Source organism: Varanus komodoensis, unplaced genomic scaffold (assembly GCF_004798865.1).
Source record: "Varanus komodoensis strain SLA01 unplaced genomic scaffold, ASM479886v1 scaffold12, whole genome shotgun sequence".
NCBI lineage: Eukaryota > Metazoa > Chordata > Lepidosauria > Squamata > Varanidae > Varanus > Varanus komodoensis.
The window spans coordinates 8,841,400-8,867,739 of NW_025335349.1; the positions used below are offsets into that span (position 1 = coordinate 8,841,400).

Sequence of the window (26,340 nt, forward strand, 5' to 3'; positions counted from 1 at the left end):
GAAAAAGAACCCAAATGCATTGTTACAAGATGGGGAATACTCGGCTTAACAATATTGCAAATGAGAAATTGGGATTGTTAGAGATCTTGGGATTGTTGTAGATCACAAACTGAATGCGGCAACAATATGATATGGCTGCAAAAAGGGCAAATGCTAATTTAGGCAGCATTTATAGAAGTATCATCCCAAATCACAGGAAGTACTAGTTTCCCTTTATTCAGCACTGGTTAGGCCTCATCTGCAGTACTGCACCCTATTCTGGGCACCACAGTTTTAAAGATGCAGACAAGTTGGAAAAGGTTCAGAGGAAGGCAACAAGGTTGAATCAGGGGTCTGGAAACAAAGCTCTATGGAGAGGGATTGAAAGAACTGAGCATGTTTAATTTTAGATGTGAAGACTGAGGGGAGATATGATGGTCCTCTAAAAGTACTTGAAAGGCTATTACAAACAAGGACAGAATCTCTTCTCCATCATTCCAGAGTGCAGGCATGAAATAATGAGCTCAAGTTCCAGGAAGCCAGGCTAGGTAGGAGGAAAAGTTTCCTGGCTGTTAGAGCAGCAAAACAATGGAAACAATCACCTAGAGAGGTTGTGGGCACGCTCTCACTAGGGGCATTCAGGATGCAACTGAAGAGCCATCTGAGAAGGACAGTTTAAATTGGAGTCCTGCACTGAGCAAGGGGTTGGAACCTATGGCCCTCTGACACCTTCCAACTCTAGTATTCCATGAATTCTATGTTATCATTTGTTAAGGGAGATGCCCTTTCCTTTGACAGAACAGGCAGAAGCTTGACAAAGCTATGTGAATTAGATGGGGGAGGGTTTCCTGGAAAAAAAACAAAAACAAAAAAAACCCACTATAGAAGTTTCCCAAAGAAGGCTTTGTAGTGGCAGAGAGCCTCATGTGGTTTATTAGGTTAGAATCAGAAGGAGGCTAAGGATTTGTGATCTCCTAAAGTCCCTTGCCAGCTGAAAAGTGGGTGGGCATCACTTCCATGGCCACACCAACAGAGAGTTTCCCTATTTTATTTTATTTTAATTTTTTGATTTATTTAGAATATTTGTATGCCGTCCTTTCGCACAGCCTATGCAACCAAGCCCTAGTTTATCTTACCTTTCCATACAAAGCAAAAGTGAAAATTGTTTGAGCTAAGTACTCCTTGAGGAGACAGACAAAATATCGTAGTCTAGTAGCAATTGTATCTTTTTCAAACCTATTTTTATCTCATTGTGCCATCTGTAAAATAAAAAGATATATATGAAATGGTAAAGCCTTGTTGAGAGGGGAACTAGTCATTTTTATGTTAATTTTGCCATTTTTATTCAAAAGGATAGATAAGCATTTTGATTGCCATGTCCAAATGGTACCACAGAGAAATGCTAAGTCTTAACATATTGAACATATATGTTAGAAAATGGCAAGTGTGGGGCAAAAGACTTGTGTACCCCGTTCACTTTATAGGTAATATTTAGAACAGGTTTCTGACCTCTTTCATTCTCTTGGGACTGCAGTAGGTGGGCAGGAGCTCTTACTGGCCTTAGGAGAGGCATCTCGATGTTTTGGAATGTGGAAAAATCCATTCAGAAGCTAGGAAGCCACCAAAAATTCAATGATTGGGGTGGAACCTTGTATGGAACTGTAATATTTAGCCTATGGGCTTAGAGATTCAACACTCCTGATCTTGATTCTAGAACAAAGGTAGACATCTTGTGGTCCTGCAGAAGTTGTGGACTGCAACTTCTATCATTCCCTCAATATTGACTGTACGGTATAGGTCAGATAGGAGTTTAAAGTTAAAGTACCTGAACAGCCACAACTTGCTCAGCCCTGCTCTAGAAAATGTTTCCACTGAGTATGCTGAATTGTAGAGGCTTTTAATGCACTGGCCAAACAGTGTTCTGCTGACAAAATTTCAGGCTTGTGTATCATTATGTCTTATGTTTGTGAGCTATAATTTCTTTGTCCTAGAATACCTAATGTGCATGCAGAAGAGAGCTTATGAAGCATGCATGTCTTAAAAAGTATTTTGCATATTCTCAGTAATTTCATAAAAATGTTACTGATCCATGATTATTTAAGAACATTTTATAGATACTTTATTTTGAGGTGAACTGGTAACATAATGCTCTTGAGAATAGTGTAAACTATAAGATGGTTTGTGAAATCTTCTGTGAACTTGATAAAATGTGTGAAACCCTATTTTGCTATTGCTTGATTGTACTTTTTTTTTCTTCTGTTCTTTATCTATTCAGTGAAGCCAGTCTGCTGAGTGTAGATGAGAGTGATGGAACCTGTAGTCCTAATGGTGAAAAGAAAGTGAGACTTTATTTACTATAATTTATATAAAATGCATATATTATGTTAGATAAAATAGCTAATATTGTGTGTGATTGTGTGATCTCTTTTGCAAATTCTAACCTTTTGGGCTAGCTTTAAAGAAGTCTTCTGGTAGTTTTCTGTATTCTAAATACAGGAGGACTCCCATATCCATGCAGATCAGTTCCAAGCCCCCAGTGGATGCCTGAAAACGTGGATAACAGTGAACGCTGTATTATATATACTATTTACGTTTCTTTTTTCACAATTTTGTTTGTTCTTACCACAGCATATTATTTTTAATTCCCTATTAAATAAAGAATTTTTGCTTACAGGAAACACTTTGTGACTCTTCTTTTGAGACAAGGTCAGCCAGAGTTAACTGAAAATGTGGTAACTGAGCCAGCAGATATGGGGTCCCCACTGTATGTTTCTTTGCCCTTGGAGTGCTGAAAACAAAAGACTTGGAATTTTGAACCTTTAGCCTCCTGTGTTTGTTTGTTTTTATAATTATGACAAATAGTTTTATTGCTGAATAGGAAGTACTAAGAAATCAATTCACTATCTTCTCACACTTTAAGACTACAGCCAATCATTCCCAATTTGTGCCCTCTGGGTATTTTGGACTAGAACTTCCACTGTACCCAACAGTTGACACTGGATTGGGTTGATGGGAGTTGTCATTCAAAACATCTGGAGAGCAGCAGGTAGCTCATTTGATAACTGTTGTTTCATTTTTAGAAGATACATTTTGAGCTGGTTAGCTGGGGAATTGGGCTCTTGTTTACAGTTGTGCTTGTTTCCAAGCAACAAAACAGACATGGTTCAATAAATGGCAGGATTCCTCTAGCAATATAGTAAGGTGCAAATGCCTCATAAGAAAATATAGGACCAGTGGGCCAGTTTTGCTGTTCCAAGGCACTGTGTCCTCCCTATTTGGATTTGGGCCTGAAAGACCAAAGAAAAGTCTGAGTGTATTGACCATTAGTTGTAAGAAAGCACAATATCATTGCTGACCATGGAGTTAAGACCTCAGCATATTTTCAGGTCATACACAGGGCTACACTAGGGAGGTGAGAGGAAGAAAGTCCTGTTGTGCTAGCAGACCTCTACTACTATGATGTTTGATTTAACCATATATAACAGGTTGGGCAACTTTAGGTGGTCAGGAAGCCATCTCCCTTGAACTCCCTTCACTGTCTGCCAAAAAAATTAAAAACAATAAAATAACATTTTAAATAGCATATAGAATGACTATGGAAAGTAAAAATTAACTTGTTCACAAATTTGAAAACGGCATTTAAACCATCTTGAGATCTTGTAATGAATTGATGGTATATATTTTATAAAATAAAAATGGTGTCCTAAACAGCCATGTTAACCCTTCTTGACCTTTAGTACTCTGTAGTTCCTATGGACTATTACAATAGTTAAAATGGTTGCTCCTGATACCGTTTTCTTTTAATTGTACAATTTTGGGGACAGCAGTGTACAGCAAGTACACTATGTTGTCCATCCCGTTATATAATTTATAGTGCAAATCTGTGTTTACTTGGAAGTAAGTTCTACTCTGTTCAGTGATGCTTACTCTCTAGTAAGTCTTTTGGGTAACAGCCTTAGACTTAGAAAATTTATGAGATTCGAAAATGCTTGCTATGTGTATGTAATTGTCATAAAAAGATCATAATGTTGTGTGTGATGTTTGAATTGCTAAAAATTGTGGTTTAGGTTTCAGTGTGTGGAAATCTAATCTCCTTTACCCCTTTTTTGCACATGGTCTTGTGGTTCTATGACACTTCAGCATTTCTAATATCCCCTTTTTGCCCTCTTTCCAGTAACTATTTTTATGTGGAATAATTATTGTATTATTTTTCTGTACTTTTTCCAAGTCTGAGGTTTTCTAATGGGCAGCCTGTGTGAGTCAAGACTATTCACATGTACTTTCTTGGTACATTCCATCAAAATGGTAAAAGACCAAGGATGGAATTCATATTGCAAATTTTTTCTGGTTATATTTCAGTCAGAAGGTGATGATTCTCAAACTTTTATGCCAGTGCCATTCATTTAGCGACAGATGGAACAGCACAGTACTTTAAAGAATCATTGAGAATATTTTAATGTTTGAAACTTAGTAGAAGTGTTAAGTAGAATTCTGTATTGCATTTGATAACTGCCTTGTGAATTTAAGCTTTTGCTAATTGTTTCATTTCAGTTACAACGTTATCGCTCAGGAACTATTGGTGCCACAGATGATTCTATGAGAATATACACTAGACGAAACAAATCTGATGCTTCTAGAATTTCAAAAGGAAACCCTATTGGACTGAACATGTTGGGAAGCAGCAAGCAATTTAGGTATAGTGCTTCCAAACGAATTCCAAACATTTAATCACTGGTCTCTTCATGGAAAAATACTTCATTGTGAGAATGTTTATTTTAACAACATTAAGGTAGTTATATTTGCATGTTCCTGATATGTTCTGAGAAGTTTTGGTTCATTAAAATTCAAATTACTTTATGGTTATTTGGCTGGATGTTGCAAGTTAGTTACATCATAGCTTTAGGGGAAAAAATCCCAATATATTAGAAATCTGAGGCAAGGTTGGTTGCTTATTAATTTTTAGCCAACTGATCATGATAATCATATAAAAGGGATTGAATTTATAAAAAGCACTTAAAATCATTGCTTTAAAAGTACTTATTTTTAAGTATTCAAACAACTGAACCTTTGTGTGTGTTCACAAAAAGACTTGAAACTATGAAATACAATAGCATAGTAAAAATGAAGATAAAACATCAAATGTTTAAAACAAAATAAAGTAAAAGTGCAAAGTAAAAGATAGCAATAATGTCTTTAAAATTTAAAATATACTAATACTTTTGTTTTAAACTGAAAGATAAAAAAGGCTCTTCACCTGGTATGGAATAGAGCACAACACAGGCATCCAGCAAGTCTCTCTGAAGGTGGTTTTCCACAACCAGAGTGCTACCAGTGAAAAGGCCCTCATCTCAGAAGTTGCCCATCTCACTTCATTTGGCTGCAGAACCTAATCAACTAGATAGTTGAAAACAGATTACTTCTAATGATATATGGGAATGACTCTGTGCCACTTTGAATGCTAACTATAGATTTATAGGCAGAAGTTACTGTGAAATTCTTCCAACTCAGGTGATACATGTGTGGGAAATTATGTACTGCGGAGATGCAGAAGCACCCCTAGTAGCTGTGAAGGGCTCCCCATATTTCTGCTGTTGGGTGGCAGTGTTTAAAGTGCTGCTGCTAGCTAACCAAAGATTTCAGAAGTGGTTTTGATTAGGTAGTGTTGTATAAGCTCTTACTTAGCTGCCACAAAGAGAAAGACGTAAAGGAAGAGTTTCTCTGAACAGAGCCATATTTCAGGTATGGTACAAATTCTAATACTTTTCCTTTTTATGTTTGCAGTGAAAATGTTCACAGTATATCTTGTTCTGGAACATTAGCGCAGGCTAGACGTTGTCACCACGCTCATGTACAAACACCTGTAGTAAAGACAGCAGCACAAAGGTGAGCTGTAAAGGAATAGTGCAATTCTCTTAATCACTGTCTCTATTTTCTGGAAGTTCTGTTTGGCAGAATTTTGTACCATTTCATATTCTACTGATTTTCATTCCTATTGAGCTTCTATTTTTTATCATAAATGTTGTATACTGGTTTATATATTATGCGTTCTTACATCCTTTTAAAATACTTGGCGTTTCCAGTGTTTTGGTAAACAATAACTGTTAGGAGTAAGTTGCCTTTAAAAATGAGTATATATTCCCCTCTATATCTAAAACTGTGAAGGGGATTTAATAGGTTTCTGGAGTTCTTGTAGGGCTCTTGGAGGGGAAAAAAGATCTATCAAAAGATACTACAGACTTGCTAGTGAGAGGTCGTAACTTGAGAAGAAGAGAGTGATATCATAGAGCATGAATTAGACTGAGATAGACATACCCCTTCATGGCAGAAAGCGCATTTTGATTATCTTCCAAAGAGAGGCTTTGGATTATAGGCAATGCCTACAGACTGACAGGAGCTGGGATATTTTGTTCATTCTTTGGCTTTTTGTTATTATAGAAAAGTAGCTTCAATAAGGTGTTTTAAACTAAATAAGTGATATGTAGTGGTTTAATCTTAAAAGATATTTATATAGAATTAAATGTGAAAGAAGGATAATAGTGATGTCAAACTAACCTGATGGCAGTGAAGGATTCAGTTAGGTATAATAAAAGGAAAATATGTTTTGAATACCTCAAGGAAGAACAAGATGGCTTCTTATTTTTCAACATTGAACTGAATTAAAACTATAGGTAATTTGTTGGAATTTTTAAAATACTTTTGTCATCTATTAGAGAGGTAATCGCAAAGTTAGGATTGAAGTCAAGATAACAGTTTTAACATGGGAAGTACATTTTGGTTTCTGGAAGGTTAAACTTTCCCAAGGTCCCAAGAGTTTTGGTTGTGAGACGACAATGGTCATTTTCCTGTTTTTATTACAAAGGTAGCTTGGGCAATATGAAGACCTCCAAAAACTGAAGAAACAGACCATTTATTACATTCCAACGAACCTGGATTCTGTTTATTCTTTCATCTTCTATTGTCTTCTTTCCCCTTGTGCCCTTCCACAATCCATGTATCAACTAGTGCATGGATGCATCCATTGTTCAGACACTTAGTCTTCTGTACCCTACAGAATTTGGACTCCTGAAGCAGTCATGGAAAACTTGTATTTGGCATTTTCCTGGGAACAAAAAGCACTGAAGGCCCTCTGAGTACCAAGCCTTATTACTGGGTTTGTGGTGGTTTTTGATTCCTACTTGCCTTGCCATGGTTCTTGTATTATTTGGAGTTTCTTGATCTTACCAACTATGGCAAGATCAGGATCAAAAGTCCTGATCAAATTTGCTAGTTGAAGTCTAGTTGATTTTGAAGGCTTTCTAGTGCATGTGTGAATTTGAGGCTTTAATATAGTGTATGCATCTTGCTTTGTGGAGTGAGCTCTGACTTAGAGTTTTGGACTTTAACCAGGAAAATAATTCTGAGTTCTGTATTTCATTACTGAAATGTTTTTGAATGTATTGTTGTGAAGTAATTATTACCATATTGGTGTGGAGGATAGAGATTCAGTAATAGAATCATTATTTGTAAAGAATCTCTATCTTTTGGGAATCACAACTGGAAGATACTTTAACAGGTTCTTGTAAGTTAATATTGGTGGTTTACTAGTATGGAGGATATATTTTAATGAAAGCAATTGAAAAAGTTTATTTAGATCAGGAGGGCACAACCTTCAGGCCCTTACAAGTCTTTATCCACCCCTCTGGTACTGTGCCATCCTGAATTCTTCTCCAATTTCCCCACTGCTTCTGGATCATCTCCAGAAATCCTTAAACAAATTTCTCTTGGTGCCTGGATAGAAGAATATTGTCAGCCAAGCGAAAAAGGTTCTAAGTTTAGTAAATAGAGCAAGTAGTATATGTGAGTACACACATACAAGCATGGCACTGCCTTGCTTCTGGAATGTCCTGGGATTTTAGACTGTTTACTCTGAGGACTCACTCAAGTGTGCTTTCGGTATGATAATTTAACTGTTTTCCTTCATCTTTGTATGTAAAGAATATTACAATACACAAGGAATGCGGACTGCATGACCAAATGTTATTACTCTCCTAGATAGCAAAAAGCGTCTGAAGTAGATCATGAGCAAGTAGCATTCACTTTTGTTTAAATAATGCAAGAGGTATATGAAAAACCTGAATTAAACGGATCATGGTTTCAGTCAGGACTGCAAAATGCGTTTGGCCCCAAGGTCTTCATGTGATACTAACCTGTGGGTTAGGGGCCACATATGCGCACATACCTTGTTGGGCTGAATTAAGTTCCCCTTCTAGCCTTTCATGGCAAAGTGTGTGATGTCGCCTACTGCCAAGTGTAATGAGAAAGTATCCTTATGCCCAACTTGGAACTGGAAATTTTGCAGTCATTCCTTCTCCTAACCCATTCCAAAATTAAGAGGAAGTCTCAGGATTGTTTGTCTTCAGTATGTGGCCAAATGTAGAGCCAAGCTAACATCAGCCAAAGAAAGGCAAATACTGTCTGGTGCTGAGGTTACTCCCTCGCACATTCAGAGCCACAGATGTTTTCCTTGCAAAGCATTCTTTGCTGACCAGAAGCACAAAATACCCAGAATGAGACTTTGAGCATGCCCGGAATGGTTTGTTGCATTCAATCTAGTATTCATCTTAGAAACTTTTCTTATGAGTATGTCTGGGCCCCATCCCATTGGAAGGGGCCTTCTGAAAACGAGCACACATCCTTGCTGCCGCCGATCCTCTAATTGGGTGTCCTCCTCTGACATTCCTTCATGGGATCTAGATCTGGGGCCAGCTGGCCTGTGACCGAGAAACTCCCCTACTCCAAGTCCTGCCATCTGTACATCTTCGTTGTTTTCAGAGACTGCCTGCCCACTTGGGGAGTCTGACCTTGAAAATAAGTATCTCCACTTCTCTGTCTCAGAATGGACCATATTCCCAACATCACCCCCATACCCTCTTCTCATTCCTTTTCTGATTCTTCTGGAGACCAGTCATCAGTCCTGGAGAATGTGTGCCTAAAGCAGCCATCTTTCTCACTCCCAAGAAATAGGAGGTTCTGTCCTTCCTTTTGCTTACCCTTTCTATCAGGAAAGGGTAAGCAAAAGGACAAAATGCAGGCTCTATGGCCTAAAAGAACATTGAATATCTTTAGATTACAGAGTCCTGTAGGGTTTGGTCTCTGTCCCTGCTTGGCCTTTTCTAAGGGAAAGTGGGGAATGATCAGACCACTTTTTTTGCCAGCCAAAACCTATGGTTTCCTGTATTAATTTTTATTATATTTATATCCCATTTTTTTTCCTGCAAGGAACCCAAGGTGGCTTACATACTCCTCCAGTCTGTGCTACCCTCACAACTACCTTAAAAAAAAATCACCCAGTGAGCTTTGCAGCCAAGTGAGAGATGAGATTATTAACTGATCAGCTGCTTTCTTTGGTGGTGGTGATGACTCAAATGATCAGGTTAAGCATGTTTAGTGCTACTTGCAGCAAATAGCATTCCCATTTGATTTAGATATTGGAATCTTAAGTATCCAAATACAGGTTTTTAAAGATCTATTGATGTTGAAGGGCTTTGCATCTTATTATATTTTTCTCTTTCATATTTTAAGCAATCTGGATCTAAAGGAAAGGTAAGTTTAATGAGCATGGTAATAAGAATATTATGGAAACTGCAAATGTATGCCTGCTAGCTTTGCGGAAGAAGCTATTCTGCTATGAAAACTGCTGGAATATAACATGTTGAGCTACATGTGAACTTGTGTTTAAATGGCATGTTACAGTGTTACACATGCAGACATGCAGGAGCTTGGTTGCTTGTTCTGGCTTGGTTGTAGTGGGTAAAGGGGATGAAAAATGTGTGTCCATTGAGACTGGACAGATAGAAGCAAAAGGAAGGGGCATGTTATCCAAGGCAAACATTGAGTTGGTTGCAGTAGGTATGGCATTGGACGAGGGAAGGGGAAAGAACCTTGTATGTCTTAGATGTTTCTGTTCTACCCTCAAGCCTACATCCAATCCAGGCTTTGGAGAGTTATAATTGTAAGACTAATACACAGCTACAAATGTCTTTGATTGGAAGTGGTAGCTAACCATATATGCAGGACATGGTATTGTCCTGCTTTGTTCTGGCTAGTTATTCTATCCCTCAGCAGACTTGTTCATATTAGTGATGTTAATATTAGTGAGGGGAACAGAGGAGTTTGCACTCATTGTTCATTTAGGCACTGTCAGTCTTTTCAGTCTGAAACTCCCTGGATCCTATCTTCTTAAAGGGTTTCCTTATGATCTGGTCCTGTGACAGTGATCAGTGGGGCAGTGTTTGCTCCAGCACTTATTTTTGGGAAACGTGTCATCCCATGAGACCAGGAGATGGGCCTTTTCAGTGACAATTCTGGTTTTGTAGAGTTCATTTCCTACTATAGAAATCTCATGTCTACAAGTGCTCAGCCTTATCTGCTCTACAAGAAACTTGTATTTGGATAGCCTCATATAATTTTAGATGGTTTGTAAGTTGAAGTTATTCAGCCTATACAATATTCTGCTATTTACTACTTTACATTTTATAAGGAAAGGGATATATGAATGTGTACTGGAGAAGAACAGAAGTTTACTTGCTTTTTCTGAGCACATGCATTTGGAAGAGAAGTTAGAATGGAGAAAAGAGGCTTCTGTTTCCTTAAAAGTAATTTTAAAATTTTCATACTTACCTTTTTAGCAGCAAATTTAAAAAAGGAGTATAATTTGGAAAGCATTAATAGCACATTTTGTAATCCAAAATCTGAGTAAAAAGAGATAGTATTATGAATATTTCCATATTCTTGGGGTCTTTATTTGTTACACAAGTTGATACATTTTAGAAACTTATTAATGTTGCATTACTAAGTGGCACAATTTAGAAAGAAGTTGTATGCTGCGATACAAGAATGTCAAGGCTTATTAGAAATACTAATTTTGCTTAATTTTTTCAGAAAGGAATATTTTATTATCTCATGTTCACTTATTGTTAGGACATCAGAAACCCAGTGAGTGCAAAAGTCATACTGGAGAACATGTTCATTTTAAGATTGTACAAATGACTAAATTCATTTTCTAGAACTTTGTGAATGGGGTTTAGAACATAAAATGTTCGAGTTATTCATTTTTCCTAATAACTTGTAGCTGTTTTAGAAAAGTGCCTTGTTATCATTTGCATTGTCACCATTTAGGTGCCTCATTAGTAGAATTGAACAACTACGACTACGTTTGGAAATTTATTCACCTCTGTTGACATTTTTTAGAATGAATTTATTTGGTGATCAGAAATAACAGCATATACTAATTAAAAACATGCTGCACAATATGCTTTATACACAATGCATGTCAGAGAATTACTTAATATACAAAAACTGCAAGCAAAAGCTTTGTTAAATTACTGAGATAGAAATTTTGGTACAATTGTATAAAAATGTTTTATTAGGATAAAATATAAAGTATGCAAGGCTGCAGTTAGACATCTATTCACTGGAGAAACACTTTTTTTTGCAATTACTTCATTGAAACTTTGTGAAGTTTGATGAAAGTAGGCTCTTGCACAAAGCCTGTTATGCTACATAGACCAACTGTGGGGAATGTGTTGGCCTCCAGATGTTGGTGGGCTGCAACTCCCTTCAGCCCTACCTAGCCAGCATAACCAATGGAAAGAGAAGTTGGGAGTTTGAGTCTTACATCTGGTGGGCTGCACATTTCCCATCATAGTGACATATTTGAACTAGGTGGGCAGGAGAACTCCAATTTTAAGAACGGTTCTTCCTCCTTCCTTTGATAATGGTACCCCAGTTTTGCCTTTTTCCCACCCATCCTCTTCTTCACTAAAAGATGTCAGTTAACATTAACTTGAATTAACTTTGTTTTCAAAGTAATTGTGATAGTTTGTGGTACTTTAGGGGGAAGGCATTCTAGTGACAGCTAAGCATCGTGGTAAAAGTGAGTAAAGCTGAAAAACACACCACCCCAATTTCATTGTTACCAATTTATAAGAGGAAGCATGTCTACCCAGAGATAAGCAGGAAAAATAATACTGCAGCACTTTCTAATAGCATCTCAAACCCCAGGCCACTGCATGGCTGTTCAGTTTGTCTACTTAGATGACAAACTCAAGATGAGATTTGGAAGGAAGCCAAACTGAATCATCAAACAGCTTTAACCTGTCCTGTTTGCCCTGCAGGAAAAAGCTCTTGTCTAGAGAGGAAAACTTTTCCTTTAGTAGCGTAAGTGTTTATTTATTATTATTTATTTATTTAAAACATTTCTATGCCGCCCCCATTGCAACAAAGCATCGGGGTGGCTCACAAAGAATACATAAAAACATACATAAATAATAGTAATATAACAATTTAAAAGGAAAAAAACATTAAAAAACCCCCGGTGCATTCTCGGCTAATTTTAAAATCCTAATTAATTCAATAATTTAGCAAATAAAATAAGTTTTAAATAAAAAGGTCTTCGCCTGGCGCCTAAAAACAAATAACGATGGCGCCAGGCGGACCTCTCTGGGGAGCTCATTCCATAGATGGGGCGCCACCGCAGAGAAAGCCCTCCTCCGGGTACTCACCCTCCTAATATCATTCACAGAGGGTTCCCGGAGAAGGGCATCCATTGCTGATCTCAAGGGGCGGGAGGGCATATATGGGCGCAGGCGTTCCTTTAGCTATCCAGGTCCCAAGCCGTTTAGGGCTTTATAGATCATAACCAACCAAGTGTTGGGCCAGAGGTAGAAGGGAATTCCTGCAGGCCTTATCTAGTCAGCTGGCTGGGGTTTCCTCATCCCTTCATTAAGGTACTTTGTTCAACCGCAATGTATCACCCAATAGCCGAAACTCACTGGGTGGTTCAAAATCTTAATATAAGAAGTATGTTGCTGTAAGAAAGTTTAATCTGTATGTACATTCTGTTCTTGCTTTGTTTGATAGTTGTACTAACAATCATTATTGCATTGAGAATAGTATTTCTTAGTAAGAAATGAAAGCTGCAAAGTAATGGCAATTATGTAGTAGTTTCTTATATTTCTTATTTCTTATATGTTAAATTTCCAGTAATTGCTTTGCATTTCTGTTCAGTGTAACTAGGGAGATAATGTACAAAACTGTGATGTTAATCATTAAGTGAACTGCGTCATGTAAAAACATGGGGGTTTTTAAACAGATGTAGATACAATAATATCAGAATCCATTGAGTTAAACAGACTTTTCATTATTACTATGCTTGTATAACTCCTACAGGAATGTATGTTAGAGGAAGAAAAACTATGGAATATGATTTAGAGAATACAAAATGGAAATTTCTTTAACTGTTTAATTTTATGTTAAACAATTTTATTTTTAAGCCCATTACAGCAGAGCAGTTTGTGTGTTAGAAATAGTCAGTTGTTGTTGTCACTCCCAAAGGATGAACATTTGATCATACCATGTTAATATTGAAATAAACTTTGTAGTTTCTTGCTTCAATTTATGTACATGATTAGTTATAACTATTATTTTATGCTTTAGTATAATATGTGCAAGTATAAACAATATGTAATATAAACAGTGTGTGCAATAATGTGCACACCTCACAAAAGATGCTGTTTTAGCAATACATAGTACTTTTGTTGGGGAAGAAACCGTGACTCATTGTGAACATATCACCTTTGGAGCATTAGTGCGTATCTTCTCTGGAGCATTAGTGCGTTTTTCCACTTGGCTAGGTCTTTTTTCTTAAGATTTTTTTTTTTTTTTTTTGGGAACCTCTACAAATATCAAGATTCTCCCAAGTCCACAGATACCTCACCTTTGTATGTGAGTGGGTGCCATGTTGTCTGTATAATGGCAGGCACTCTCCCTGAGGCTGAGAAGTAGAATATATTATTTTAAAACAGCTTTTAAATTGTGTCCTACCTTGTGGTAATAACTTAATGTTTAACTCTGTTTTAGTTTGGGGGAACTAAACAATAGACTTTTTAATCAGTGAAATAGCATATATGTATTCATTCAGAATCTTTTTAGAGAGTTTTGTGTTGGTAAATGGGAACATAAGATAGTTTGCAGTGTTTTCATATATATTAAAAGCAGTATTTTAAAATGAATATTCTGCAATGTGAAATAAAAATATTTTAAAAGGATGTGATTGTTCTCTATTAGACATATTTAAAATATAAATATACTTCTGCTGAGTACAACTTAAAATTAATTTTCCCCAGAAAAAAATATCCCCCTAATATTCTGAAGATTGAGAATGAATGCAGCAGAATGCCTCGGCTTCCAGAGACAAGTAAGTTTCTACTTATTTTCATTCAAGTTGATTTATTTTATATTACATATGGAATAGTAAATTTATGTATATCCCTTTGAATCAAAACAGTAACAAATTGAGAAAAACCTTCTTGTTTGTATGATTTTTGTTGACTTTTGAAATGTTCCTACTATTTCTGGGCCTTCCATGGATTTTGTTGCAGTTACTCCTTTTGCAGTTTCTTTTTTGTTTTTAATATTCTTTGATTGATGTTACTCAGTTTGTGAACAAATTTTGAAATTGATATAAAAAAGTAGTATGCAGTGTTGTAAAGCAGGCATGGGCAGTTTGTGTCCCTCCAGATATTGTTGGATTTCAACTCCCATCATTCCTATCCAGCATAGGTAATGGTAAGGGATGATGGGAATGGGAGTCCTGTAACATCTAAAGGGACACTAGTTGCTGACTCTGTTCTAAAGAATGAATAATAATTATTTTGTATTTTGATTTTGCTGCATTCTTAGGTTTATCAATTGTATTTTTTTTTTACTTGGTGGTATTTTTTTACTAGGCCTTAGCTATGTGGTATGAAGTGGAAGTAATCCTATTGTCCAACAAGAAAATAGGTTCTGCAATCTATCAAAAGAATTAACATAGATGTTGCTTTGTTTCCTATGATTACTTTAGAGGTGTGTCCATGTATGCTTGCTTTTCCTTTTCTCTTTTCCAAAGAAACTTCCCAGGTTCCAGATCTTGTACTACTGTGTTGTATAATGAACTAGCGTTGGTATATTCAGCATCTTAGTGGGAAATTTCAATAAATTATGGATTTCATTGTTACTTGAGTACAGTTTAGTATTTGGTAATGATTTCCCTCTTCCCTTACAGAAAGTGTGTTGGAAAATAGAGAAGAGTCTGGATCAGAGTCAGATTCAGGAATTACAAGGAAGGTACAACTGAAACGTCACTGCACTTTATATTCATCTCCTGCTACAAAAAAAGGTGCAACCCACCTAGAGGTGGGTTATATATAAACATTCCCTTTAAATTCTGTTAAACTCAGAAGTGGACATTGTTAATAGGTTAAATTGCATTTTTTAGGTCTTGGGTAGAATAATTTTACAGTTGGGATGACATGGCTGCAGATTTGTTACTGCAACATCATTACCAGTGTACTTTTAAAAAGATAAGTGGATTTAATTTACTGCATACATGCAAACTTACTTGGAAAACAACTTGGGTTTTTAGTACAGATCCCTGAGGTGTAAGAAGGTGACCTTGCTTCATTTCTGCTCTTTCACTTGCATGTTTGTACATATGATGTACCATGTAGGAAAAGGATACAACATTAATAATCTAATCAACCCAGGTTCCAATTTGCACAAGTCTCTATCAACATATCTACAGCTTGAGATGCTTGAAGTTGTGTGGGTCAGATGACAACATTTGAGTGACACTTTCTGTTGAGGGGTAAGAAGTAAAGGCCGTGTAGACTAGAGGCAAGGGTAGAGTATAGATAAGGATGAAAAGTAAAGACTGTAGGAAATAATGTGAATAGATTTAAGGAAAGATTGGGAATAGATTTTAATTTGAATTATGTTCTCAGGTTCTTCTGGCAGGTTTTTTCATCTTGAAATTTTGCAAATTGATATTTTCTTGCTCCCATCCATTTTTTCCCAAAGATTCTGTGTGATTTTTATTAGATAGGTTTACTGTGTGTATCTTTATCATTTTTAAAAATAAACAGATTACCTATCTTTTTCTCAATCCTAGGGTCTGGAACAGAATAATTCCTCCACAGTTTGCCCATGTGTTGGGAAAGGAAATGAAACTCAGAACAAATGCCAAATTTGTGGAACTTTTTATATTGGGGGCTTGCAAAGACAGTCAATGCAAAACTTGGCATTAAACGATACTTTGGGATCTTTGACACGAGAATCAATACATGATAATTCAACAGGGCAAAAATCTTTAAGCACAGGACTAAATACAAAAAAATTCTACGGGTCTTCTGGTACAGTTTCAGCTGATGTCATGGTGAGGCGTAGTATAGGCCCTGCTATGTTGCGGCCAAATGGAAAAGTTGCTTCTAGAATTACAGGAAACATAAGGCAGAGGAGTACAACAGCATCTGAACTAAATGATCCAAGTAAGTAATTTTTTTGAAAAAAATTAAGATGGGTATAAGCTATTTGCAAAATGTTCCTCTTCAGAAGACACTTTTGAGGAGACTAAATTATTTATTTTATATTGTTAATTTTAATTTGATATTGTTATTTTTGTATTTTATTGTATTTTATTGTGTTTGTAAGCCGCCCCGAGGCTTCGGCAAGGGACAGCATAGAAATGTTATAATAATGATGATGATGATGATGATGATGTTGTTTGATTGTCTTGAGGCATGTCCATGATAGAGTGATCTTTTTGAAGCTAAGCATAGGTCTAGTCACTGTGTTGATAAGTTTGACTGGGCCATTCCACAACAATAGCTTTCTTGTTTTAAATCATTCCACAGTTACCTTGGCTTTGTGTTTAGGGTCACTGCCCTGCTGCAAGCTGAACCCTTGTCCCAGTCCCATTTCCCTACAGACAATTCTACAACTTTTCCTCTAGAATTGACCTCTATTTGGCTCCATCTCCCTTGCCAACAATCCTGAGCAGTTTCCCAGTCCCTACCAAGAACACCGCCCCCCCACAACAAGAAGCTGCCACCGCCATGCTTTACTGTTTCATTCGAAACCAGAGAAAATATTTTTCCATGTGTTCTCACTGCCTCCCACATGCCTTTTTGCAAACTCGAAACAGACTTTGATATGGGTTTGTTTCAGCAATGGCTTTGTTCTCACCAATCTTTCATAAAGCTCAACTTTGTGAAGAGTCGGGGTGATAGTCCTCCCATGAATGGCTTTTCCTATCTAAGATGCAGGTCTTTCCAGTTGCTTCTTCATGGTCTCTGTGCATCACACATATGCATGCTGCTCCTGCACAGTGCCCAGATTTGGGAAGATTCAGTTCAATGGTTTTTGGTAGGAGTCCCACCCCCTCTCCCCAGTATAAATAAGCAGGATCCCCCCACCCATTGTCAGTTCTCTTTCAATCACCATCCACTGTTTCTCGGGTCTCCTGTTGCTCTTGTTATTCCTTCATTATTCTCTTGAAAAACCTCATTTTTTTCACAGCCTTTTTTGACTCAGCTTTTTTCCTCACAGCTATTTTCTCTTCACAACTCTCCCTTTTGAGCACCCCCTTTACTAAACTTTTCTCACAAAAAATAAAAAAAAACCCCTTCTATAATCTTCTCAACTTACCTCACTTTGTCTTTTCTTTTTCTTATTCCTTGATGGTGCAACATCCTGCCTTTAGAAAGTGTGCTAACTGTGGAGTGAAAACGCCCTTGACAGCCATTCATTCTGCTTGTTATGCCAGGGGAAATGCATCATGTTGACAAGTACCCCCACTATCAAGTGTTTACAAAAGAAGCAAGAAAGAACCGAGAAAACTGCCTGAAGAAGGAAATTTGGGATAGAGCTTTAGTGGCTATCAAAGACATCAGGAATCAAAGGAATCAAGACGGGAAAAACACTCAGAAAAAGAAAAACCTGAGAAAAAGTGGAAACGTCATTCCCATTTGACTCAGCAGTTTGATGAGCCTTCTCAGGAACTACTTACCATATTGGTACCAACAGAAACTCCAACCTGAGTGCCATCGGTATGGTTGAGCCTGAGAAAACCAGTTTGCTCGGACACTCACCAACCAGACATAGCTCTACCCACCTCAATCTCTGAGGGCAAGATTTGCAATTCCTCAGCCCATTCACCAAGACTGGAATCATTAATTGAACAAACGACTAGTCCAAAAGTGTGGATCCTCAGATACAGCAACCTCCAACACTGTGCCCATATTGGTTGCTCTTGGTAAACGCTTCACTGAATTCAACACAACGTTCCATCCATGCCTATGAACCGGAGAGCTGTCAGTATGGAAGAAACCCATATTGGATGCCACCACTATTTCCACACTATGGACCTAGATATCTGTGGGCCTACATTGCACAACATGAGTACCCATGGCTACCAGCTCATGCTTGCCCATGGCAATTGCAAGAACACTAGGACCAAAAGTCTCCTTCCACAACTACCAGGCCACCAATCACACAGCATACCTCACTGACCTGATACGGGCTATGCATCAGACTTGGATTTATGCCCAGATACCTAAGGGATCTCAACTTCACCTGAGAACAAGGTTTCAGCTCAGGGTCCTGGGTTGCCTGAAGAGTCTTGCACGGTTCTTCAAGCAAATCATTCATATGACCACATCATTGGGAATAGGTGCTCAACAAACTACTGAGCCGGAACACTACAGGGTTCTATTATTTTACCTGCACAGAGAATGCAGTCCTGGTAGCTCTCCCATTGATACCAGTGCATTGAGTTGAACCAGCCACAACGGACCTCCTGCAGACTTGAAAGCATGTATGGAGTCTGGGAACAAGATATTCTATTCCTTCTACAACACCCACAGCCAAACTCTGTAGTAGTTGAAGCAACACAAGATTGACAACATAAAGAAAACTCAGCCCCAACAGACTGTGAAGGATGCTGTATTGACATAATGCCTTGCCACATTTATTCTGCCATGGGACTTGGCCTTCACATTTTGAACCACAAGGCAATGATGGGACTCTATCAGGTCTTTTTATGGCAGAAAATGGAATCTTTGGCCACTTTTCTTCCTCCTCAACAGAGAGTTGGCCAGAGTGTTCATTGCTGAAACAATGCAACTTTTCAGTCAACAAATCTCAACAGCAAGACATCATGTTGACTGCAATTCAAGAGGGCTTGTCAGGGCAGCCGCACTCCATCAACATGCTTGGCTTCGGACAATGAATTTGCCTCAAGAAATGCAGGTATGTATTGAAAATATGCCATTTGATGGTACCGGACTATTCAGTACAAAAACTGATGAAAGACTTGACATGATTCACAAAGCAAGACTCATGGCATGGTGACTGGGACTGGAACTGACCCAGCAGGGTCCATGTAAGTGGCCATGGAGCTATGCATCTCAGTACCGCCCCTTCCAATCTTCTCAACATACCTACCTCACCAGGCACAGCAATAACCTCAATTGTCCCCAAACTGAGGCCACCATTCCAATACTACCTGATTTCAACAGCCTAAGAAAAGGCTAGATAGTGACAAGTAGCAATGTTGACAGGCAGCACGATCTAGCCCTCATTTTACTGCACCATTCCCTTTTGGGGATTGACTGAAACATCTCCCAGTTTGGGAATCCATCACCTCCCATTGGTGGGTCCTATCCATCATAGAAAGAACATGGAAATAAAATCGAGTTTGAGACCCTTCCTCCCCTCAGAACAGTTCGTAGAACATCACCTTCACCAGTGATCTCGATGATGAGATCAAAATGCTCTTGAAGAAAGGTGCAATTCAACCAGTAGACTGATTGGAGAGACAGCACAGTTTCTTCTCTAGGTACTCCACCATCCCCCCCCCCACCAAAATGGAGGTCACTGCCCCATTCTAGTCCTATGTGAAATAAACTGTTTCATAAACACCAAAAAGTTTAGAACGATCACTCTTCAAGCTACCATTATTACAAAAAGGGGAGTGGTTCACATCTATATTTAAAAGATGCTTATTTTCATATAAGCATCCATCCCAACTACAGGCACTTTCTCCAATTTGAGATTGACAATGATGTGTACAAATTCAAGGTGCTCCCATTCAAACTTTCTACAGCACCAGGAGCATTCACAAAATGTATGGCACCAGTTTGTGCACATTTGAGGCTTCAAGGAGTACAGGTTTATGCGTACTTAGATCATTGGCTACTAGTTGGCCCATCTAGTGGTGAACTGTTGAGATGAATCTCCATAACTTGTAATCTCCTAGACCAAGTTGGACTATACATAAAATAGCAAGAAATGCTAACTTTTTCGTTCACAATTACTTATATCAGAGAGTGTTTAGAAGCTCAATCTGCTCGAGCCTACTTACCCACAGACCAATTACAACAATTGATGATGTCAGTTCTACACTTACGACATGCCCCAACTACAATACGAGCAATACAGTGGGCTTTTGGACACATGGTGTCAACAGTATTGCTGGTGCAATATGCAAAACTACAGATGAGACCATTTTAGCTATGGTTCAACAAAATTCACTGTCCCCATTGCGACCCATCAGAACGATTCCACAATATATCTTGAAGACATTCACATGGTGGTCCATTGAGTCCAACCTGGACCAGGGAATGCCATTCCTACTGTTGGAACTGGCAGTCACCTTGACAACAGATGCATCCCTAACTGGATGGGGAGCACACTATGCATCATACAAGCTCAAGGAACATGGCATGGATGGGAACGCAGATGACATATCAGTTACCTAGAATTCATGACAGTATTTAAGGCTGTTCAGTCATTCCAAAAACTTCTATTTGGGAAACATGTAGAAGTAGCCATGGACAACATGACAACTGTGTTCTACATAAACAAGGCAGAATGAAGCCACTGTTTCCCTTCATAACAAAGACATTGGCAAAAATAAGACAGGATCAAACATCTTGCATCCTGATAACTCCATGGTGATCCCAACAGGACTGGTTCCCAATGCTCCTACATCTATTGCACCAGACATACGTATACTTACTGGAGATTCCAGACCAAGTTTCTTGGGAACATGGGAAAATTCTGCACTGCAACCTTCAGACACTGAAATTGACCACCTGGCTGATCCACTAACATTGGATACGACTTACTTGGATCCACAGATAGCAATTGATACTACAAGCAGTGCTATGGCCAAATTCAAGACAATTGTACTTGGCCAAATGGAGAAAATTAAAAACTATGGTAGGGACCATGCATTCAAGGCATCTACCATCCCAGTTCATAAGATTCTACAATTCCTCCATTGCCTACATCAAAATGACTAAAACCAACTTTGCTAAAAGTATATTTGTTCACAATCTCACACTACAGAGGCTGAATTGATGAATCCTCTCTTTTTTCCCATCCACTGGCTCAACGCTTGATGAAAGGACTTCAAAATTTAAACCCTCCAATCCAATCCTTCATCCTGATGTTGAGTCTCTCAGTTGTACTCTAGGCTTTTACCAACCCACCTTTTGAACCACTCACATCTGTGGACCTCAGACTTCTTTTGTGGAAAACATCATTTTTGGTGGCCATCACATCATCAAAGAAGAGCAAGTGAACTTTGCACACTCAGAATCTACCATGTCTAAATTTCCATAAAGAGAAAGTTGTTCTACGTCTAGATCTTTCTTTCCTACTGAAGCTAGCCACAACATTCCATTTAAACGAAGACATTGTTTTACTGGGCTTTTTTCCAGCACCTACAACTCCAATTTGAATGGTCTCTATACGCCTTGGATGTACAAAGAGCTCTTGCCTTCTACTGGTCCAGACAATGACAAGAGTGAACCGATAGGATCATAACATCTTTCCAAATGGACAGTTGAAATGATCAAACTAGCATACCAACTAGCCAACACAGACCTATCAGACAATCTGACAGGAGACTTCACTAGAGCTGTCTCCACTTCAATGGCCCTACGTTCCTGGATGAATTCTGCAAAGCCACTGTTGGTCGACATTGTCTACATTCTTCCACCACTACCAACTCGACATTAAAGCCAGACGGGACTGTTCCTTTGGACATGCTGTTCTGTCCACAGTTCTCTGGTAACAACACCCTCCCACCTCTACATATAGTCACCCCTATGTGAGATGCACAGAGACCACGAAGAAGGAGGGCAGGTTGCTTACCTGTAACTGTTGTTCTTCGAGTGTCATCTCTGCATTCACACAACCCACCTGCTGGCCCACATCGGTGTTGGTGACATCAAAACAGATTATTTCACCTTAACAGAGAATCCAGTATGGACTGGATGGCAAACCGTTGGTCTCCAGCTGGACAGACAATGGGTGGGAACCCAGCCTATTTATACTGGGGAGGGGAGAATCCCACCAAACAATATTGAGCTGAGAAGATCTTCCTGGATCTAGGTGTTACGCAGGCACAGCACCCATATGTGTGAATGCACAGATGGTGACTCAAAGAACAACAGTTACAGGTAAGCAACCTGCCCTTCGTCAGAGTTACGGTTGGCCTCTTAATTCTTTCTCTGACTGGTCTTACTAGGGCACTGAGTTTTGGTGGAGTGCTTTCTCAAGGAGGGGATGGATACTTATACAACCAACATATCCTAATTTGTTTGCCTCAATAAAAATATTTTGCACCTTCACAGTGTTGAGTATCTTTTGTACATGAAGTGGTAACACCAGTTAAATCCATTGAGTTCCAGCTTGTAACACAACAACATGTGGAAAAGTCAAAGTGGGATGAATATGTCCGCAAGGCACCATAATACAGATACATACGCTCTAACTATTGGAAATTGTGCATGAGGAAAAAAGAACATTTCCCTTTCTTTTTATAAGAATGGAATACCATACATTTTGCCAAGTTCAGTGCTTTTATATGGGGAAAAACAACTGTTGATTTCTTTGATACAAAAATATTGTCTTGCAAAAAATGTAAAAATTTTTAAAGGGCTTGCTGGGAAACAGCAGAATAGTATAGGGAATTATCCTTTTTAAAATATGCATCACAGCCTTGGGTTTTTTTTTTTTACCCAAAAGGACTGCAGTAGTTTTTTTGGGCCTGATAGCCTAGGCACTAAACTTTAAATAAATAGTTTGAGAAAATGCTTTTTTTCCCTTTCAGTTGTTTTGTCCAGTGATGATGATGAGGAGGATGAAATTGGCAGCACTAACCGAATGGAGAGCATATCTCCACGTCCAGCAGATTCAGCCTGTTCTTCTCCTGCACCTTCCACAGGAAAGGTGGAGGCAGCCTTGAAGGAAAACACTTGTGAACTAGAACAAAGGCTAACTAGTATTACAGCAGACACAGAGGCTGCAGTTATATTACCAAGAAAAGCAAGAATGAAAGACCAGGTAGCACTTTTATATGAAGTTTTAAATGTGTATGTAAAGCATACATATGGTTTCTATAAATAAATGTGCATGTATGCTTGTGAAAACATGCTGTGCAGTATGTTAATAGAAAGCAGTTTAGTCTCTTGAACTTGATTCTAGACATGGCACTACAGTATCTACTTGTTTATGGGATGGATCCAGAGCGTTAATTATGCATCAGTCCTATTTAGATCAAGGGGAGTTCAGCTAGTTATAATCAACATGATCATTTCAATAAGACTAATGTATGAGAAATGTCCTCTGAAATCAACCCTATGCTGATTTAATAGTCTTAACACCTTTGTAGTTTGATATTAATTTTAGAATGGGATCTAGAAAACTCTGGGTAGTAGCATGTAGTTAGTAGAACTATTGAAAAACATTACATCCCCCAGATTGCATGGCAAGCTGCTCTTGAAACTTTGAAGTTTAAAAAAAAAAGTTTGATACAGTTGGAAATTGAATGGGGAGGCTGCTTTAAAACACAGCAATGAATTCCCATTGAATTACTTAGTATAAACAAAAGTATTATCTAGACTGGAACCTTAATAATGGTTGCCTCCACAGTGTGGGAGTCATTTCCCTATGCTTGCTTTCCTTGCTGATCTGATGGTTCAGATTTTCAGGACCATGACAGAGAAGCATGCTCGCAGGGGAGAAACCACATTAGTAACAGAAATTGGATCCCTGAGAGTGGAAAAAGAGGAGGGGTCTTCTTTGTGGTTGGTCTGTCTTGGTGTTTCTTCTGCTCCTTTAGTAACAGAGGAGTACGGAAAGCAGTCATAGGAAAATGGCTCCAACATTGTTGCTGGTAAGTGTGACTCAGGTGTCAGTAAGCAAAGTGGCACCCAGCAAGGATGATAATTCCTTAAAATTAAAAAAAAGTTGAAAATTGTCCCAATTAATAGCACTTCATTTTAAGGATTTCATGGTGGGGATTTTTGTTTTTTAGTTTGAGCTTCACTGCAAGAGTTGGATAAACAAAGACAAAAATGCACCATGAGCAGACTGCTTAAGTGCTGTCAAGGGGGACAACTTTCACGGTATGTTAATCTAAAGACTTTAATAGTCATGGCAGCATTTCTTTAAAATAATCTTCAAATATATTAAGTTACTAAACTTCTTAAGTGTCCAGCTTCTTGAGTTTTATGTAAATATTACATATAGAACATGCAAAGAATAAGCAAGTTCACTAAATAGAGGATGTATAAACCTACATACAGTGCCAAAAAGCCAACATGTAAACAGACCATCCAAAATATTAGATAACATGGCAAATTAAAATCAAAAATTTAAAAAAGTAAATGGTATTAAAGCACTGTATAAGCACTCAGTGGCAATATTGGAAAATGAAGAACAATCAAATAATTGGAAATACAATGTAGCCTGTCCAGGAAATGATGAAACAATCTAATTTTCACTTAATTTTCTCCCTACTCTGGAGTAGCCCCTAAGCAAGCATTGAATGTGCTGTATTATATATCTATAATCTTACTGTTTTCCAAATTTGCATATTTTTGTTGATTATGTTTACAAGGAGTACAATGCACGATCAATGGGAGCAAATTGAGCACATGCTTAATTCTTCTGTAGGATAAATAGGATTTACTTACTATTCACTGGATTATGCCTGTGGTGTTGTACACTAAAATGATGCAATTTCTGATGGTACGCCTGGTAAAAGCATCTAATATATATTTTATGGTCCATTTTTAGAGGTTGTCAGTTTGTGTGTTACATATTCTTTGTTTTGATAGGACATTCTGGGGTTGCAGTGCTGTTCACAGATGCTCCACTACTTCTATTTGTTTGATCTATATAGAACATAGCATATTCCATATACTTAGTTAGGCCATGGGTTCATCTGCATTCATGGGGATTAGATCTGGAACCTTCAGCATGCAAAGCATGTACTTTAAGCCATGGCCGTGCCTCATTCATCATCCACTTGCTAGGTCATCCTTAGCTATTCCAGCTGAGATGGAAGATCTAGCTGTTCATTATGAAAACAGATTTTCTTATCAATTGTCAGTGAAGTGAATCAGTAACTCCCAATATTTTTTGTTGAGTATGACACAGCACATACTAAAAATAAGTTAGTTGCTTCATTTGAAGTAATGAGTCAAGGCACAGGAAACCAGAAACTAATTCTTAAAAAAATGTAAACAGGCTTCCAGAGTCAACAACATACATGGAGGGGCTATTGCCCCTCGTTTTCGCATAGGCCTCCAACCGCTTGGCCTTATTGGTATGTGACTAAGACATAATGGTTTTAAACTCCTACTTTTGCAGAGACTTCTGGCTTTAATGTGGTTGTGTCGGGCAGTAATATACATTGCTTGTGAACAGGAACAATGCTTAAACATTGCTTTATGCCAGCTGAAACACAACTATCACTTCAGTTATGAGTTTCCCAGACTAATTGTATCTTAACCTAAAATATGCGGAATTAGTTTATAAATAAGAGTAGGTGGTTGATTGATCACTCTTGATCAAAAGCTTGATCATAATACAAATCATGATTAATATGCCTAAATACATTCTGAAGGATAGCTCAGACATTTTAAAGGCACAAGTTATAATTTACCAAAACATTTATTTATTTAAACTATTTTGCAGTTTGGCAATGTTGTATCCAATGCCCCAGTAAAACGTCGCAAAGTTCACTCCCAGGAAGCTGCAACGGATGCCGTTGTCTCTTTACCATACCAGAACTCTTTTGACAGTGTCATTCTAAACTGTCGAAGTATAAGAATAGGAACCCTGAGAAAAATGGTGGTGGAACCTGTAATTGTAAGTAAAAGAATATTTTTCCTGCTTTTCCACTTCCTGTTTTATACTAACAAATGGGATTACAGGGCATCTAAGTTGAGAGCTGAAGTAGAAAAGAGCTGAAAGTGTGGTTTGAGGAGTTTCAGGAATTGGGTATTGATGTAATGAAAACAGACGACAACACTATGCTTGTGATATTGCGCAGGTCATGGAAGGGTAAATGTTTGTATGTGCAAAGCATGGAGTTTTCAGGATTTGAAAGAGACAGGTGATACTGGATACAGAGAATTCCCTCTTAGCAAGCCCTCAAACAGCAATTCTTGAAGATCAAGAGAAAGGTAATGCCATTAAAAA

At 38.1% G+C, this 26,340-nt stretch overlaps 1 protein-coding gene across 6 annotated transcripts in view; it reads left to right on the top strand.

Moving 5' to 3' along the window:
• Nucleotides 1-26,340, top strand: part of SENP6 (SUMO specific peptidase 6) — a 64,020-nt gene that overhangs the window by 14,550 nt on the left and 23,130 nt on the right. For 4 of the 6 annotated variants that reach the window (XM_044421627.1, XM_044421622.1, XM_044421624.1 and 1 more), the window contains exons 3-11: nt 2,255-2,318; nt 4,531-4,673; nt 5,761-5,862; nt 9,541-9,561; nt 14,145-14,215; nt 15,065-15,195; nt 15,950-16,325; nt 22,961-23,193; nt 25,834-26,007. In XM_044421627.1, coding sequence (XP_044277562.1) covers nt 2,255-2,318; nt 4,531-4,673; nt 5,761-5,862; nt 9,541-9,561; nt 14,145-14,215; nt 15,065-15,195; nt 15,950-16,325; nt 22,961-23,193; nt 25,834-26,007 — 1,315 coding nt within the window. The remainder of the gene's footprint in view (nt 1-2,254; nt 2,319-4,530; nt 4,674-5,760; nt 5,863-9,540; nt 9,562-14,144; nt 14,216-15,064; nt 15,196-15,949; nt 16,326-22,960; nt 23,194-25,833; nt 26,008-26,340) is intronic. The other 2 variants (XM_044421625.1, XM_044421623.1) reach the window with 2 other exon arrangements.